Below are 15,483 nucleotides of genomic sequence, written 5' to 3' on the forward strand. Positions count from 1 at the left end.
ACAAAATGAACTGTATGGCAAGATTCCCCCAATGGTGTAATATTGTCACTTAGAACTTGGTGGTGATCAACAGCTGTTTAATTTGACTTAAGACTTGTAAAACAGGAAGGGACTCTTCTCTGACATTGTAAACCTAGCCAATTGTGTGGCAGTGGATGGTGAGTGAGATCTTGGACCCTAGAGAGTATTCTACTATGAACACTTTCCTAAACCAATATAAGCTTTACCTGCATTCTAAACATGTTATTTTTGTCCACAAATAAATGTGTCTTCCTCCTATCAAAGAATCTTCATTTTTACAGAAGATGGAGATCCATAAGTGGTAAAAATGCAGAAAATAAATGACTGTGGGGAGCCAAGCCCCTGTTGATACATCTATAACACAACCCTATACCTAAGGTAAAGGAAGCATCACAGAAGAACGAAGGGAAACATTTCAAGAACCAGAGGACTAGGGTTTCTGCAGCTAGATAGTGTCTTCTATATATGACAGGGAAACTGGACCCATGGAATCTCAACAATATGTTCACCTAAAGAAGGCCTGCATATTGACTACATCATTGTAAATGGGAAAAATACCATAGCCCCTCATGCATAAATGAAGAGCGATAAGCTATGAGACAAAGAAAATCTATTTTCCTTAGAAGTGAGAGTACTGATAGTTATATAATACCAAGTAGTCAGCCTTAAATGCATATGAGCAAAACTAGATTGACTCTCTGTATATATATATATATATATATATATATATATATATATATATATATATGCATATACATGTAATTTGAAAAGGGGCAGTCAATTATATGAGGGAATGGAAGGACATGAAAAGAGCTGGTTAACAGGAAGAAGGATAGAAAAGTACTACTCATATATGATATTCTGAAAAAAACCATTTAAATGAAAAATGTAAAGATAATCTCAAGGAAGAAGTACATAATAAAATAACAAAATAGAAATTTTTCAGCAATAAAATTATATTTGCCACAGAAGAAACTTGTATATTTAGCAAATTTAGGATTTTACTACTAACATTTTAATATTTTATCTTTAATGTAGTTTTATGTTTTAAAATGAATATATATCATTCATATTGTGACAAATTTTAAGAATTGAGGCTGGTGGTTGCTCAATGGAAATATATTTTGAGCCACATGTCCAATTTTTAGTTTTGTGGTATAAACAGTCTTTTAAAGGAATAAATATTCAAATGAAATTAATTTTAATAATAACCAGAAGCTGGGTGGCTCAGAGACCTAGGTTGGAACCAAACACAATTGCCAAAAATGTCAATGAAATGATTCCTATAATATTCTTCTGTGTTAATAGATCGGTGCCTAGCCCAGTCATCATTGGAGAGGTTTCCTCCAGCAACTGATAGGAGAAGATGCAGAGACTCACAGCCCAGTATTAGACAAAGCTAGGGAAACCCAAAGGCAGAGGTAGGATTGTAGAAACCAGAGGGGCCAAGGACACCCGGAGAGAGGAGAGCACAGCCTACAGAATTAACTAAGCAAGATCCATAGGGGCTCACAGAGACTGAAGGGGCAACCACAGACCCTGTATGCATCTGAGCTAGGTCCTCTGCATATGTTATGCTTGTGGAACTCCTAAAAGTGGGAGCAGGGGCTGCCTCTGACTGTTGCTTGCTCGTGGAACCGTTTCCTCTCCTACTGGGTTGTCTTAGCTAGCCTTGATATGGAGGGTTTTGTGCCTAATGTTATTGTATTTTGCTATGCCATATTTGGTTGATGTTCCTGGGAGGCCTGCTCTTTTCTGAAGGGAAACAGAGGAGCAGTAAATCTGGGGAAGAGGAGAGGTGGGGGAAGAGACTGGGAGGAGGGGAGGCAGAGGAGACTACAGTTGTGATGTACTATATGAGAGAAGAATAAAGAAAACTTCTGACAAAATTTCCAAAATGGCATGATATTTAACAAGTATTTAATGATCAACAAGATATTAATGACTTTTGAAGTTTTGTGTGCATTTTACACTTTTGGCACATCTTTAATTACATTACACACAGTTTGAATTCTCACTAGTCACACATGACTTATGGTTACTGTAGACTTGAGGGGTAAATATCTTGAATACTGAAACAGTCTCAATCATTTGTTACCTTACTTTGGAATTATAGTTGATATGACCTAGACCTAAAAATCTCAATTTTCCTAAGCAGTTCATTAATTATTCAAATAATATACATCACTCTGTGAGACAAATTATTACACCTGGGATCAATAAATACTTTTTAAATCCCATAAACTTTTTTAACTTTCAAACATTAAGCATTCATTTTAGTGAATGAAATACTTTTGTTTTCATTTTGCATGTTTTACACCACTCCAAGCTAACATTTACTAGAACTTGGTATATGTTATGCATCGCAATGACCATTCTCTGGGTTACAGCTAAGTAAATGCGGCAAAAGGAGGGTTATGCAACCTTGTTCAATATTTGAGCTACGGTTTGCCTCCTCACTCCAAAGTCTACGCTTGTTCAAACATTTCTTCAAAGGGTTGTTCTGTCTGTGTAATCTCATCCCCCGCCTCGCCCTGCCCCATATATACACTTTGTCCATGTACCATGTGCTGTTTCTTGTGGTCATTTCTCCAAGACTGCAGCAAACATCTGGTGTCCTCCAGTCTGCCTTGATCTAGTTTCCCCTTAGATTCTCTTTTATGCCTATCCTAGATCTCCTTTACAAATGATGTTTCAGTTTCTTACTTCTTCTCTCATTTTTCTACCATGGCATTGTGCCTGTTTTCATCACCTTTATGTGGAAGGCTGCTGAAATGATGGTGCACTCCGGCTAGATAACCGTGTGCATCTCCTCTCAATTCTGCATTAAAGGACGCCATATTGCTAGCATGAAGTCAGCTGGCACAGTATTTACATAGTGGAGATAGCTTAACAGTACAAATGCTTTACTCAAAGCTCCGTCCTTAACTTTTATCATTACTTACTGTTTTGCATCTCTTGAATTTTTTTTCATGACTAAAGATGGGTATAATATATTTAAAAACACATCTTTCTATATGCCTATATACTTGTTCTCATGGTGGCATAAATATTACATTTTTATTCAAGCTTTTTTTTTTTGAGACAGGGTTTCTCTATGTACTCCTGGCTGTCCTGAAACTCACTCGGTAGAACAGGCTGACCTTGAACTCACAGACTTCTCCCATCTCCTGCCTCTGCCTCCCAAGTGCTGCAACCCTCCCACTGCCACTGTAGCCAACACTTTTACATAGACTTCTTCTGTTAATTACAATGTTTCTAAGTATGTGTGGTACATTTTATTCCTCTGAAACTCAAGTCAATTTTATTCTCCAGTTCTATTGGAACATCTTACTATAAATTTCTCACTGACTGTAACTCTTAGTTCTATTTAAACCTGTACTTTAGTACCTTGAATATTCACTCATTAATGTTTTTTTCTTAATGAGTTTTGCTTCTCAGGCCAGCTGGATATTATGGTCCAAAACCAGGAATTGTTTTGTTTTCCTGCCCTGTGTTTCCATCTTCTCTTCTCTTTGCTGTCTCTTGCTCTACATTTCTGGCATCCATTTTACAATTTCCTCACTAACATCTAACGTTTGCCATTCAGCTTTTACCTGTTTCAATCTCAAGCCACTTAAAATAGCTACAATAAGCCTGCTGCTGTTGCCATCATCATCATCATCATTTTTTTTCTCTAAAACCCTTCTATAACTATGCCTACAAGGCAATAAAGATGACATCGATTAAATATTTAATTTTCCCAATTTTTTCAGATTTGCACTAACAGAGATTTTACTGATAAGTTATTTATCAGCAGAAATGGAAAATAATGTATGTTGTCAGATTCACCAATTTATAGTCCTAAGAGGGCATTCCCATTTCTAAGAACAGAGATCCCCTAGAGATTATAGCCTCCATTTATTCATATTAATATCCAAAATCTGAGCTTCTTGAGAAAAACCCCAAAGGTCTTTTTGCTAAGATGCCATAGCTTACTCAATCAAATCAGATGATTAAAGGGCTTCAAATTCCTGCTCTTTCGTTTTTCATCCTATGGTTTCACTCTAGCATAGAATAAAATATAACTTTTCATTGTAGATGTTTACCACAAGTGTGACAGGTAGTCTCACAACAGATGCCTGAATATTTCTAAATTCAGTCTTCTGTGTCTTCTAGCATTTTTCTTCTTTAAGGGATAAACAGGTTATTTTAAGAAATATTGTTAAATGTAAGTTTTTATCAAACATTGACAAAATAAGATGATATTATAAAATAAATGAATTTTTTGTTTGGTTGATTTGATTTTTGGTTTTTAGAGAAAGGGTTTCTGTGTAACCCTAGCTGTCCTGGCACTCACTCACTCTAGACCAGACTGGCCTCAAACTCAGAGATCTGTGTGCCTCTGCCTTCCAAATGCTTGGATTAAAGGCGTGTGCCCCCAATACTGGGTCAAAAGAATGTTTTTTTTAAATTATTCTGTTATTTATGTGAAAGCCCTCACTGACCCTAAGTATATAATTAATTTTCATCGCATATAAGAGATTGGCTTTTCTTCTAGCATTTGCTAGACTTTCTGAGCCTATAGCTCCAGGTTTATATTAAATTGGAAACAGCTTTTTTAAGTTACTTTTTTTTTAAAAAAAAGCTATGAATTAGTAGAAATATTTACACAGGTTGCTCCTAATATTTTACAACCTGATAAGGCAAAAAAATATTCCTTAGACTCCCATAATTTATATCAATTTAAATAGTTTGGGGTTAAATTTTATGAGACTACTGAGAATTTGAATACAGATTGTACATTGTTAATTTTAATATGCAAAAATATTTTTAGCTGTTTTATTTTATTTTAATAAACAACATTCTCTTTTGGCTGGAGAGATTGCCTTGCAGTAATGGGGACCTGCATTTTATCCTCAGAGCCAATGTTTTATAAAATATGGAAGTTTGACATGGCGTCAAGTGCTTATAAACCTAGCACTGGGAAGGTAGAGATCAATCTCCGGAGGCTGCTGGCATCTCCCTCGACTCTGCCTTTTTCTCCCCGTATTCATTTTGGATTTTTCTCCCTAGCTATATTTTGCTCTGCTATAGGTCAAAGCAGCTTCTTTACTAACCAATTAACTAACTAAAACATATTCACAGCATATGAAGGGACATCCCACATCAGAGAGATCCTGTCCTAAAAAAAAAAAAGTTAAGAATATTGACTGCTCTTCTGGATGACTTGAGCTCAATTCCCAGCACCCACAAGCAACTTACAACTGTCTATAATTCCAGTTCCAAGGGACCCAATGCCCTCTTCTGGCCTCCTCAGATACCAGGTACAGCCATAGTGAACAGATATATCTGCAGGCAAAACACCCATTCACATAAAATAAGTAAAATTAAAAATGAAGAAGTGAACATTATATGAAGAACAACACTTAAGGTTGTCCTCTGGTTTCCACAGGCATGCATATATACATCTTCACACACCTGTACACACACATAGACATGCACAACTCCCACACACATTCATAAAAAGAAAACCATAATGTTTTATTTCCTATTCGGTATCTAATTTCAAACATAGCATGTAAAACAATCTGACTTTATGATCCCAAAGATCTGAAGTCATGAGTCCAGGGTGATTCATCTGAGTCCTCTGCCTCAAGATCTTTTACAAAGTTGTAATCAAGATATAGACCGGGCCTAGTATTTTACTGCTCATTTTGGAAAGTTCCACCTCAGTATATATACTCCAGTTATATACACCTGACTGGAGTATATAAGAGAGCCACATGAGTAAACCATAGGGAAAAAGCCAGTAAGCAGCTCTCATCCATGGCCTCTGCATCTGATTCTGCCTCCAGGTTTCTGCCCTGAGTTCCTGCTCTGACTTCCCCCAGGAGTGGACTTATAAATTATAAGATGAAATAAAATCTGTCACCCTCAAGTTATGTTTGGTCATGGTGTCCTATTACAGCAGTAGAAATGCTAACTAAGGCAGTATTTTCACAAATACAGATTTACAATGGAAAGATTGTGTCAACATCTATTCAGATATTGCTGGAGCAATGATGGCTAAGAAAGGTAGGCTTGTAGGAAAAACAAAGGGTTTTGTAATAAGAATATTATTTTTAACCACTGTATAATCCACTAAAAAGCATTTGAAGTTAACTATAGTTCCCCTTTAAGAATGGGGATAATACACATATATATATCAGTAACTTTTTAGACATTAATGAGCAGCAAAATCACCAAAGATGATGTTTGTCAAAAATGAAAGTTCTAGACTCCTATTTAGTAAACCTAGGATGGGACCTTACATTCATGTATAAACTCATAATTTAATATACTCTAAGTGATTTTTGTACCACTAATAGATTAGCATACTGTCAAGAACATTTAGTCATTTATAAATAAGTCCAGTCATTTTAGAAATTGCAAACAATCTCTTCTAGTAAAGGAAGTTATACATTCAGAGTTACTTCTGTCGCTAGGAACTGTACTCAGACAAAAAAAGAGCTCCAGACTCAATCATTATTTTTGTCCTTTTGAACATGCCTGCTCCTAGCCAGGCAGAAATCATAGCATGATCAGCAGAGACTGCATCCTTGATCAGAAAATAGAAAGTATGCAGGACTACTGCCACCTGCTCTTGGAACCTAAAAGGAAGAATTTGCAGGTAGGGCTCTTGTCTAGTAGGTGAGGAGGGCTGAAAACTAGGTAAACCATACCCTTGTGGCCTTGCTTCACTTGCGTCAAAATAATATCATTCTCGATTTGTAAAAAATATTCTTTTTTTGAGGTTTTTTTCCCTTTATTTTTGTGCAAGTGGAAAAGTAAGTTTAAAACTTGAAGTGAAAAAGAAAATCAGGGGAGCTCTGGTTACTGTTCAGACACGGCCAAGGCCAAGAACCACACCATATACAACCAGTCCCGAAAAAGGCAAAGAAATGGCATCAAGAAGCCCCAATCACAAAGATTCGAATCTCTCAAGGGGGCCTACCCCAAATTCCTTTGCCAAAAAGCACAACAAGAAAGTCCTGAAGAAGATGCAGGCAAATAATGCAAAGGCCATGAGTGTGCTAGCAGAGGCCCTCAAGGCCCTGGTGAAGCCCAAGGTGGTTAAACCCAAGATGCCAAAGGGCCCCAGCTACAAACTCAGCTGTCTCGCTTTCATTGCTCACCCCAAGCTTAGGAAGCAGATTAGAAGCTTTATGTCCAGGGGTCATAGGCTCCAAAAACCAAAGCCCAAGGTTCAAACCAAAGCAGAGGCCTCAGCTCCAGCTCAGCCTCCCAAAGGTGCCCAAGCCCCCGTGAAAGCCCCATACAAAAGATCTTAGTCTGCCTATGTGAAGACAGATGGACTGGTGTGAACACCTACATAGTATTTGCAGGTGTGTAAAAAATATTCTTTGGCTTCTCTGTGTGGCTACAAGCCTTAGTTTTTGCTAATGAATATTAAGTGGCCTTGCTTATTTTATAAAGTGATTTAAAGTATTGTATTTCTTCTCCCAAGTACAGAGAAAAATAAACCACCCAGGCTTTATCAGCCTGTATTTCTCACAACAAATTGATTGGATTGAGAAGTGCCCAGAGAATTACTAACATAAACATCTGTTTCTATGAAGGTGAGCAAAACAACAAAAAAGACTTGCCCATAAGGAGGGCAGCACAATCCCATTAGCTGGGGTCAGGGATGGAATGAAGGCAGAAACAGTGATGTTCACTCTCATTCCCTTTCCCCCACTCCCAGCCACAGTGGTGTGAGCTACTCTGCTGCACAACATCCCCCCCACAATAATAGGGGAAACTATTTGCAACCAGGAACCAAAATAAATCCTTTCTCCCTTTGAGTTGTTCATACTGGGTACTTAATAACATGCGTGAAAAGTATAAGATCAATTTTTTTTGCTACTGGTCAGGATCTGGGCAAAGTGTTGACAGGTCCCAGGTCTCTTAACCAAATAATTGGGGGGGAGCTCCCAAATTTGCTAAAGAAGCAAGGTGAATTTTGATCAAAGCAAAGCAATAGTGTAGGTAACAGAGGGATACATTGTCAGCATTGACAGTAAGCCACATGAGTGAAAACACTCAAGGTCCCCATTATAGTTCATGGCTTCCTTTCATGGGATTTAAGAGAAGGTTACTATGAGACATAGTTTAGGTGATTCTCTTACTTTGATTGACAGATCAAGTCATGCATTCATTTTCCCTAATACATATGTCCCTTGTCACCGTGCATCCGATTTTAATATGCATGCCCAGTCATTCATAGGCATACATTGCTAAATAAGGAATTATCCTTAAAAAGTTACTGCAGGATATAATTTTGCCTTAAAGTGCATATATCCCAAACCAGTCTAAGCCAGAAGGATCAGCCCTTCTGTTCTCCACAGCCAGATACCTTGAGAATTCACTTGAATGGAAACAATCTAAGTGTGATTGTTACCTGGGTGTAACACACGATTATTTGTTGAGAGATGGGAGTGTGTGTAGCAGGCCGCAGGTGAGGGGCTGAAGGGGTTCTGCCATTGTTTGCTTCATTCTTTGGAGAGGGTTATGTGTATGCACACAGGAGAAAGGAATAGGTAGCAAAGTGTATTGTTAGACCACGGAAAGCTGGGTATAACCAAAAACAAATGGGGGCCCCAGGGTACTAAAATGTCTCCTGTTTTTCTGCCTCACTTTCACTGAAATGAGTCCCAGTATTAAACCTTTTTACAATTTAATTCCACCACTTTTCCTTTGAGTTTGGCATATATAAGTAGCCTTTAAATAATAAATACTAAGATTGCTTTTTAAATCTGCTTTATTAGTTCCACAATATATACTGAGATTCTTTCCATGCATTAGATAAATTCTGCTAACAACAAAAAAATTAAGACTGAATCAAAAACACAAGTTTCAATTAGAAGCTGGCAGTACGCGGAGACCCATGAGGAACAAGTAACATCAAAAATTTTTACAACCGTACATCACAAACATTAAGTTTTTGAAGCAGGGGTCCCCGTATTATCTTGAGAGAAAAACAGGCATTCAGGGCATAAGGCAAAACTCATCATGATGGTCATGGTGAGGGGGGTCAGTGCTAACTGCCCGCTGAGTATGGCTCAGCTGCCTTTCCCTCAACTTCTCCATGAGATGTCTCACATCCTCCCCAAACCTTTCCCTGTTCTCCTCTCTCATCCTTGCCTGGGGCTCTCCGACCCTGTGCATCAGGTCCCATCTATAGTGCACGACGGGCTGCCTAATGCGGAAGCGCCTGCGATTTCCTCGAGGCGCAGAGTATTCAGCTTCAAGAGGCAGGACCACAGGCTGCACCCTTTTCCTAGCACCCTGCGGCTTTTCTTCCTTTTCCTCCTTGCCCTGATGGTCATTTTCCATGTTGAGATTTTTTCCTCCTTGTTCCTCTTTGGATTCCATTTCTCCTGGAAGACAAGGGAATTGTTCAAAGGTTCAGCACCGAGGACAGAGGCCCATTTTCAACATTCACTATCTTGAATGTCCATATGTTTACTTTGTTTTTCAATTTTATTTTCCTACCTGAAAGGCCCAACACGCCCTCTAGGGGGCCCCCAGTCCCATCCCCTCCCTCTCCACAACCCACCATTTTCCCTGTAGATCTATCTCCAAGGTTTTTGCAGGCATCAAAATGGAGGACGAAGTTAGTGGATGGGGGTGGTGGGTGGTGGGGGAGATGGGACGTATAATGTGAAAGATGGGATGGAAGGTGGGAAGGAATAGATGGGGTATCTGACATTCCAGACTGGGCTTCCCGCACGCTCCTCCAGCCCCTCCTCCCCACCCAGACACACACACACACGCAGCCCCTGAACCGACCTGGGCCTATCCCTTGCCGCGTAGATCTCCTCTCAATTGTCGCTGCCAGATGCTCCGCCGCGACTCTCGGCTAGCAGACCTGCAGACAGGGTGGGATGGGAGCGACTCAGTGTGGAACTCAGTTCCGCACTCTGCACCCCTCCGCCTGCATCCCCACTGCCCGTCCCCTTTACCCCGCCTCCCTCAGCCACCATCAGCCAGTCTCCTTCTTCACTCTCTAGGGCTAGGTTCAGCGCTCTCCTCCACAGGCCCACCCGACCGCCCAGGGGCGCCCCTTCCCGGGCTCAGCCACGGTTCTCTTTGCGGTGCAGAAAGCCGCGGTGCCGCTGCACGGTCCTCCGGTGCGCTCCGTTGCACCCGGAGGCTGTCGCCCTCAGGGCCGCTGCATGCGGGCCCCTTACCTGCTCCGCTCGCCCAGGGCCCGTTGCCAGCCCGCCGTGCGCAGGGAAGCACGGAGCTGGTGTCCAGACGCGAGTGACGACTGCACCCAAGGCTGCGTCTTTCTGCAGCCCCGGGTCACGTGAGGGCCCCGCGTCACAGCCAAGCTCGCTCCCCAGCTCAGGAGGCCAGTTCGACAAGAGGCTCCGCCCAGCTTCCCTCTGTGAGCATGCAAGTCACGCCTCAGCCATCACTCATCCAGATCCTCGCCAATCTGAGGACCCACAAGTGGCATCACCGTCTGGAGGCTGGATTTCTCCCTTCCCTGTTTCCAGGGAGAGTCTGCACCTTCCACCACACCCACAATCTGGCAATCTGCTTTCTCCCTTCTTTACATCTGTATAGATCCTTTCTATTAATTTCTCTTTATTTTCTTTTTAAATATTAATGAGTATCAGCCACAACTGGTGCCTCAGTCTTGAAATCCTGGCACTAGGGACAGTGAACTAGGAGATTCAACATGAATTGGGACCAGTGTTGGGATCACTGTAGACTACATAGTGAATTTCAAGTCAGTTTGGGCCACAGGATGAGACCGTTTCTCAAAACAACACATGTTCATACCTCAATTTTGAAAAGCAAGAAACTTTATTTTTGAACTAAACGTTTGAAACTGACACAGTAACAAACAAACAAATATAAACAAAACATTATGCCCACCTGTGCTGGATAAAATATATTTATTCTGATTGCCACAAACTATTTTTATTTACTTTTTAATTTTTTTCCAATATTTACATAGAGCGAGCTGTTCTCGAACTCAGGACCTCGGGAACAGCAGTCGGCGCTCTTAGCCTCTCAGCCACCTCTGTGGCTGCTCAAACTATTTTTAGAACATTCTAGTTTGCTTGAATTTTTCCCTGGAAAAAAATTTTAAAATAGTGAATCTCCCTGTACACAATCTGTGTTTCTAGAATCAGTTAAGTGAATCGTCCAGGGGCCTGGAGAGATGGCTCAGTGGTTAAGAGCTTTGCTGGCTCTTCCAAAGGTCCTGAGTTCAATTCCCAGCAACCACTTGGTGGCTCACAACCATCTGTAATGGCCTGCAGGCATACATGCAGGCAGAACACTGAATACATAATAAATAAATAAAATAAAAAAGAAACAAGTTCAGTTGTTAGAGCATAGCAATTTTATGTCAACAATCTTTTTCCCTTCTGGAACCAGTTCTGTTCTGTTCTATCCTACAGTTACCGTCATTTTTAACTGTAGAAAGGCTCTTGCTAGCAACTGAAAATTAATGACTATTACTATGGATAGCTTTAGGGACCTAATCGAAGGGGACAAGCTGTGAGAGTACCAAGGCAGGCTGAGGGATAGAAGGTAGATCATCTCTGCTCTGCAAAGAGGCTAGGAGGGTGTTGGTTTCCCTAGCAGCAAGTTCCAGAGCCCCCAGTTTCCTATGTTCAGGTTCCCGCTGTATATTTCCAAGCCACACAGAGAATTCCCCTTTGAATTCTCGTCTCCAACTCTTCCACAAGTCCATCCCCAGTGAATTATCTTCTTGCATAGATTAGAGGTCTGTGCCCATACTGGAAACCACAAAGGTATCCTAAACTTTTGTAGACTTCATCTAAAGTACATGAGTGTCTGTTGAATGAGGGGAAACGGTGATGCCAAGACTGCCTGCTTTTGTTTGCACCCAGCTTGGGTAGAATCCACTCTGTGCTCTGGTTGTCAACTCTTCAGGGGCATTGGAGGTGTGGGCTCCTGGAATCCTTATCATAACTGCTTCACTTCCAGACCACTGAGCAGGAAGATCTCTGTGAGTTTGAGGCCAGACTGGTAAACACAGCATGTTCCAGGCCAGCTGGAGCTACATAGTGGGATACTGTCCAAAAAAAACTTAAAATGGCTAGAAATAATAAAATTAAGGCAAAAATTAATGAAATAGAAACTAAAACAGCAATGCATACAGCCAAAGAGTTGGATCTTCAAGATTAACAATACTCACAACATCTTAGCCAAACTAATAAAAGAGAGGGAAAACTCAAGTAAATAAAATCAGAGATGAGACAGGAGTTGTTAAAACAGAACTCAATGAAGTCCAGACTATGGGAAACTTTGAAGAGTTTTAGCCTAAAATGATGAAAAACCTCAAAACAATGAATAAATTTCTAAACTCCTATGTCCTGTTGAAATTAAAACCAGGTGATATAACCAAATTAAAAAGACACACAAAAAGCAACAAAATTGAGAAAGTAATTAAAAGTCCCTCCACAAAGCAAATCCCAGAACTTGAAAGACTGACTGTTGAATTCTATCAAATGTTAAAGGAAGGTCTACTACCAACACTCCTTAAGCTATTCTACAAAATAGAAATGGAAGGAACACAGCGAAACAAACTCTGTGAAGCCAGTTATTATACCGACATCAAATATGGATAAAGACATAACAGAAATAGAAAGCTATAAGCCAGTGTCCCAGATGAACACAGAAGCAAATTTTCTCAACCAATAGGATTAAATGCATTCCGATGAAAAGGTTCATGAGCTCCCACTCCTAACTAAGGAACTATGGACAGTTGATGGCTTGTGGGGGAGAGATGATCAGTTTTTTAACAGTGTGACTTCTGGTAGGACAACCACACTCTGGTGAATGCCTCCATAATGAGAGGATATGTCCAACACAGATCAGAGTTAGTGAACTACTAGATGTTTAAAGAGGACACAAAGATGGGAGTATATTACAATATTAATTTAGAAATGAAAAGTAAAGAGTGCTATTTTCAGAAAAAAGATGATTTGTACATGTGTATGTGTAGTCTTATATTTCTATAGTAATGCATTAGTCTACTAAAACTGTTCTAGTAAAATACTGTACACTGAATGGCTTAAAGTCACAAAAATGTCCTAAAATAAGTTGGAATAGGCAAAACAAATCAAAACAATAAAGGCTATTTATGCTAAACCTTTAGCCAACATTATATTAAATGGGGCAAAAGAGAGCATTTCCTCTAAAATTTGGAAGAATACAGGGTGCCTGCTCTCTCTACTCTTAATTCAATATATTTCTTGAAGTCTTAGCTAGAAGAATAAGGCAAGAGAAAGATATAAAGGGGTTCAAAATGAAAGGAAGAAGTCAGATTATCTCAAACCACAGATATAGAACATAATTGTATAGTTAAGAGTCTCATATTTATATTAAAATGAATGCAACTGGAGATCATATGTTAAGTGAAACAAGACACACTCGAAGAGATTGATGCTATAGGTTCTCTTTCATATGTAGGTTGTCGCGTTTGATGTTCCTGTGTGTGTGTGTGTGTGTGTGTGTGTGTGTGTGTTGTTCGTGCGCGTGCGTGTGTGTACCATCAAACTGGAAATGGGGCCATGAAAGGGGAAAAGGGTATTAAGGAAGAGGTGGGCCATGATAGAACACTCATGATGTGAAAACAAAAATGAGATTGCTAGGGGTAGAAAGGTCCAAGATGGAGGGGGAGTGAGAAGGAGGGAGAGGAGTGTCTACTAAACCCCCATGTTTGAAATTGCTGTAAGGAGACCATATAGCTTTATGGTAATTAAAACATTTAAAAAGAAAATCTTACAAGGTCTTTTTAACACTTTAGCTTGGGATTTGTGTCCTTCAGATTATGAGAAAATGAATTTCCGTAGATTTAAATTACCCAGTGTGCAGTACATATTTTTAAAGCTTTAGACAACTAAAGGCACCCAAATAAAGATGCACATGTGTGCACACCTACACACATACACAAATGATCCTTTTCTTTTTTTTTTAGCATAGCTTTTTATTGCTCCTTAGGGGCTTTCACATCATGTACTCCATTTTCATTCATTTCCCAGTTCCTCCATATCTGTTTTTCACGCTTGTAGAATTCCCCCACAAAGGGAAACTTAAAAATAAATAATAAATGATCCAAATAAGAATATTAATTAAAAACAAACAAATATAAACAAAAAGAAAAGCTAACAACAAAACCCACTTTGCTCTTTCATCTTTCCTGCCTCTCCATCGCCTTTTCATTTGTCTCAGTGTTATTGAGAGCTGTGTCTCATGCAGTATTCCCTTTTGTCCAAACAGCTTTGCTTGCAAATTTTCATTACATAATGTGTTGTTGGTCTGGTTCAAGATCTCTGGCCTCTGGTACACCATCAATACTGAACCCTCACCAAAATTCCTCCCAGATAGCCTGCTGTTATCCCACCTCATGGAGATCCTGCAGATGTGGTTCGTGGGTCCAGTCTCTTCATGTATACCAGCAGGTCATATTATGGGGTATGTGTTCAGGAATGCCCATTCAAAGCCCTGGAGGTGGGCCTGGGTGGTAGCCAAGATAGTAGGTCTCGGCCTAAGGGACCACCGCCTTCAGGCTAGGGGCAGAGCAAGCTCTCCCATGCCTGTGGTGAGGGATGGGAACAGCTCTTGGGTAATGGGGGCCTGGCTCTCACTGGGCCAGTGAGGGTAGAGCCAACTCCTCATGGTCTTTGTACTTCAACACAAGGTTCGCATGTGCCCCTATCTTCACACGGGAAATGGATATCAATGCAGACCCCAGCTATCGTACAACCAAGAACCCAGACAAGGCTATCAGCAGCAGCTTGGGCCCAGATGTCACCATGGACCCTGGGTGGCAGCACGGACCTCTCAGATTGGCATGAGCCCAGCAGTAGCATCATCACCAGACTTCAACAAAGCCCTAGGTGGCCAGACCCCAGAGAGGGGCATGATCTTCAATGGTAACAGGAGCCATGAACATTAACACAGATCATGGAGCCACAGACCCAGACATGGCCCCTCAGCCACAACCAGGACCCAGATGACACCATGGCCCTGAGTGGTAGAACAGGCACGGTCCTGGCAGTGGCATGTCCCTTAGACTCCCACATGACCTAGAACCCAGGCATCCATGTGGCCTTTGGTAGCAACACGGGAGCAACATGGGCCATGAACATCAATACAAACCCCACCACAGACCCAGACATGACTCTCGGCAGCAGCCTGGGTGCTGACATCACCATGGCCTCAGGTAGCAGCATGATGCTTGGATACCAGTAGACTTTAGGCATTTGCATGGCCTTTGGTGGTAATAGGAGCCACAGACATCAACACACACCCTTGCTATGGTGCAGCCATGGACCCAGCATGGTCCTCACTAGATGTATCCATGGCCCTGGGAGGCAGTGCAAGCCACCTAGATCAGGATGGCCCCATAGCGGCATGACCCTCAGATACCAGCATGGCCTCAGATGT

The 15,483-nt window shown here is 40.9% G+C and overlaps 1 protein-coding gene across 1 annotated transcript; it reads right to left on the minus strand.

Moving 5' to 3' along the window:
- Positions 1–8,785: 8,785 nt before the first annotated feature.
- LOC142841346 (protein BEX2-like) lies at positions 8,786–10,368 on the minus strand. Its single transcript, XM_075958184.1, has 3 exons — positions 10,236–10,368; positions 9,835–9,913; positions 8,786–9,422 (listed from the first exon to the last, which is right to left on the minus strand). Exon 3 carries the CDS (start codon positions 9,415–9,417, stop codon positions 9,031–9,033), a length of 387 nt encoding a protein of 128 aa, XP_075814299.1. The 5' UTR covers positions 9,418–9,422; positions 9,835–9,913; positions 10,236–10,368; the 3' UTR covers positions 8,786–9,030.
- Positions 10,369–15,483: the final 5,115 nt, after the last annotated feature.

This window comes from Microtus pennsylvanicus, chromosome X (assembly GCF_037038515.1).
Source record: "Microtus pennsylvanicus isolate mMicPen1 chromosome X, mMicPen1.hap1, whole genome shotgun sequence".
Taxonomy (NCBI): Eukaryota; Metazoa; Chordata; class Mammalia; order Rodentia; family Cricetidae; genus Microtus; species Microtus pennsylvanicus.

Coding starts and splice junctions, on each gene's coding strand:
- LOC142841346 (XM_075958184.1), bottom strand. CDS start 9,417: ATGGAATCCAAAGAGGAACAAGGAGGAAAAAATCTCAACATGGAAAAT.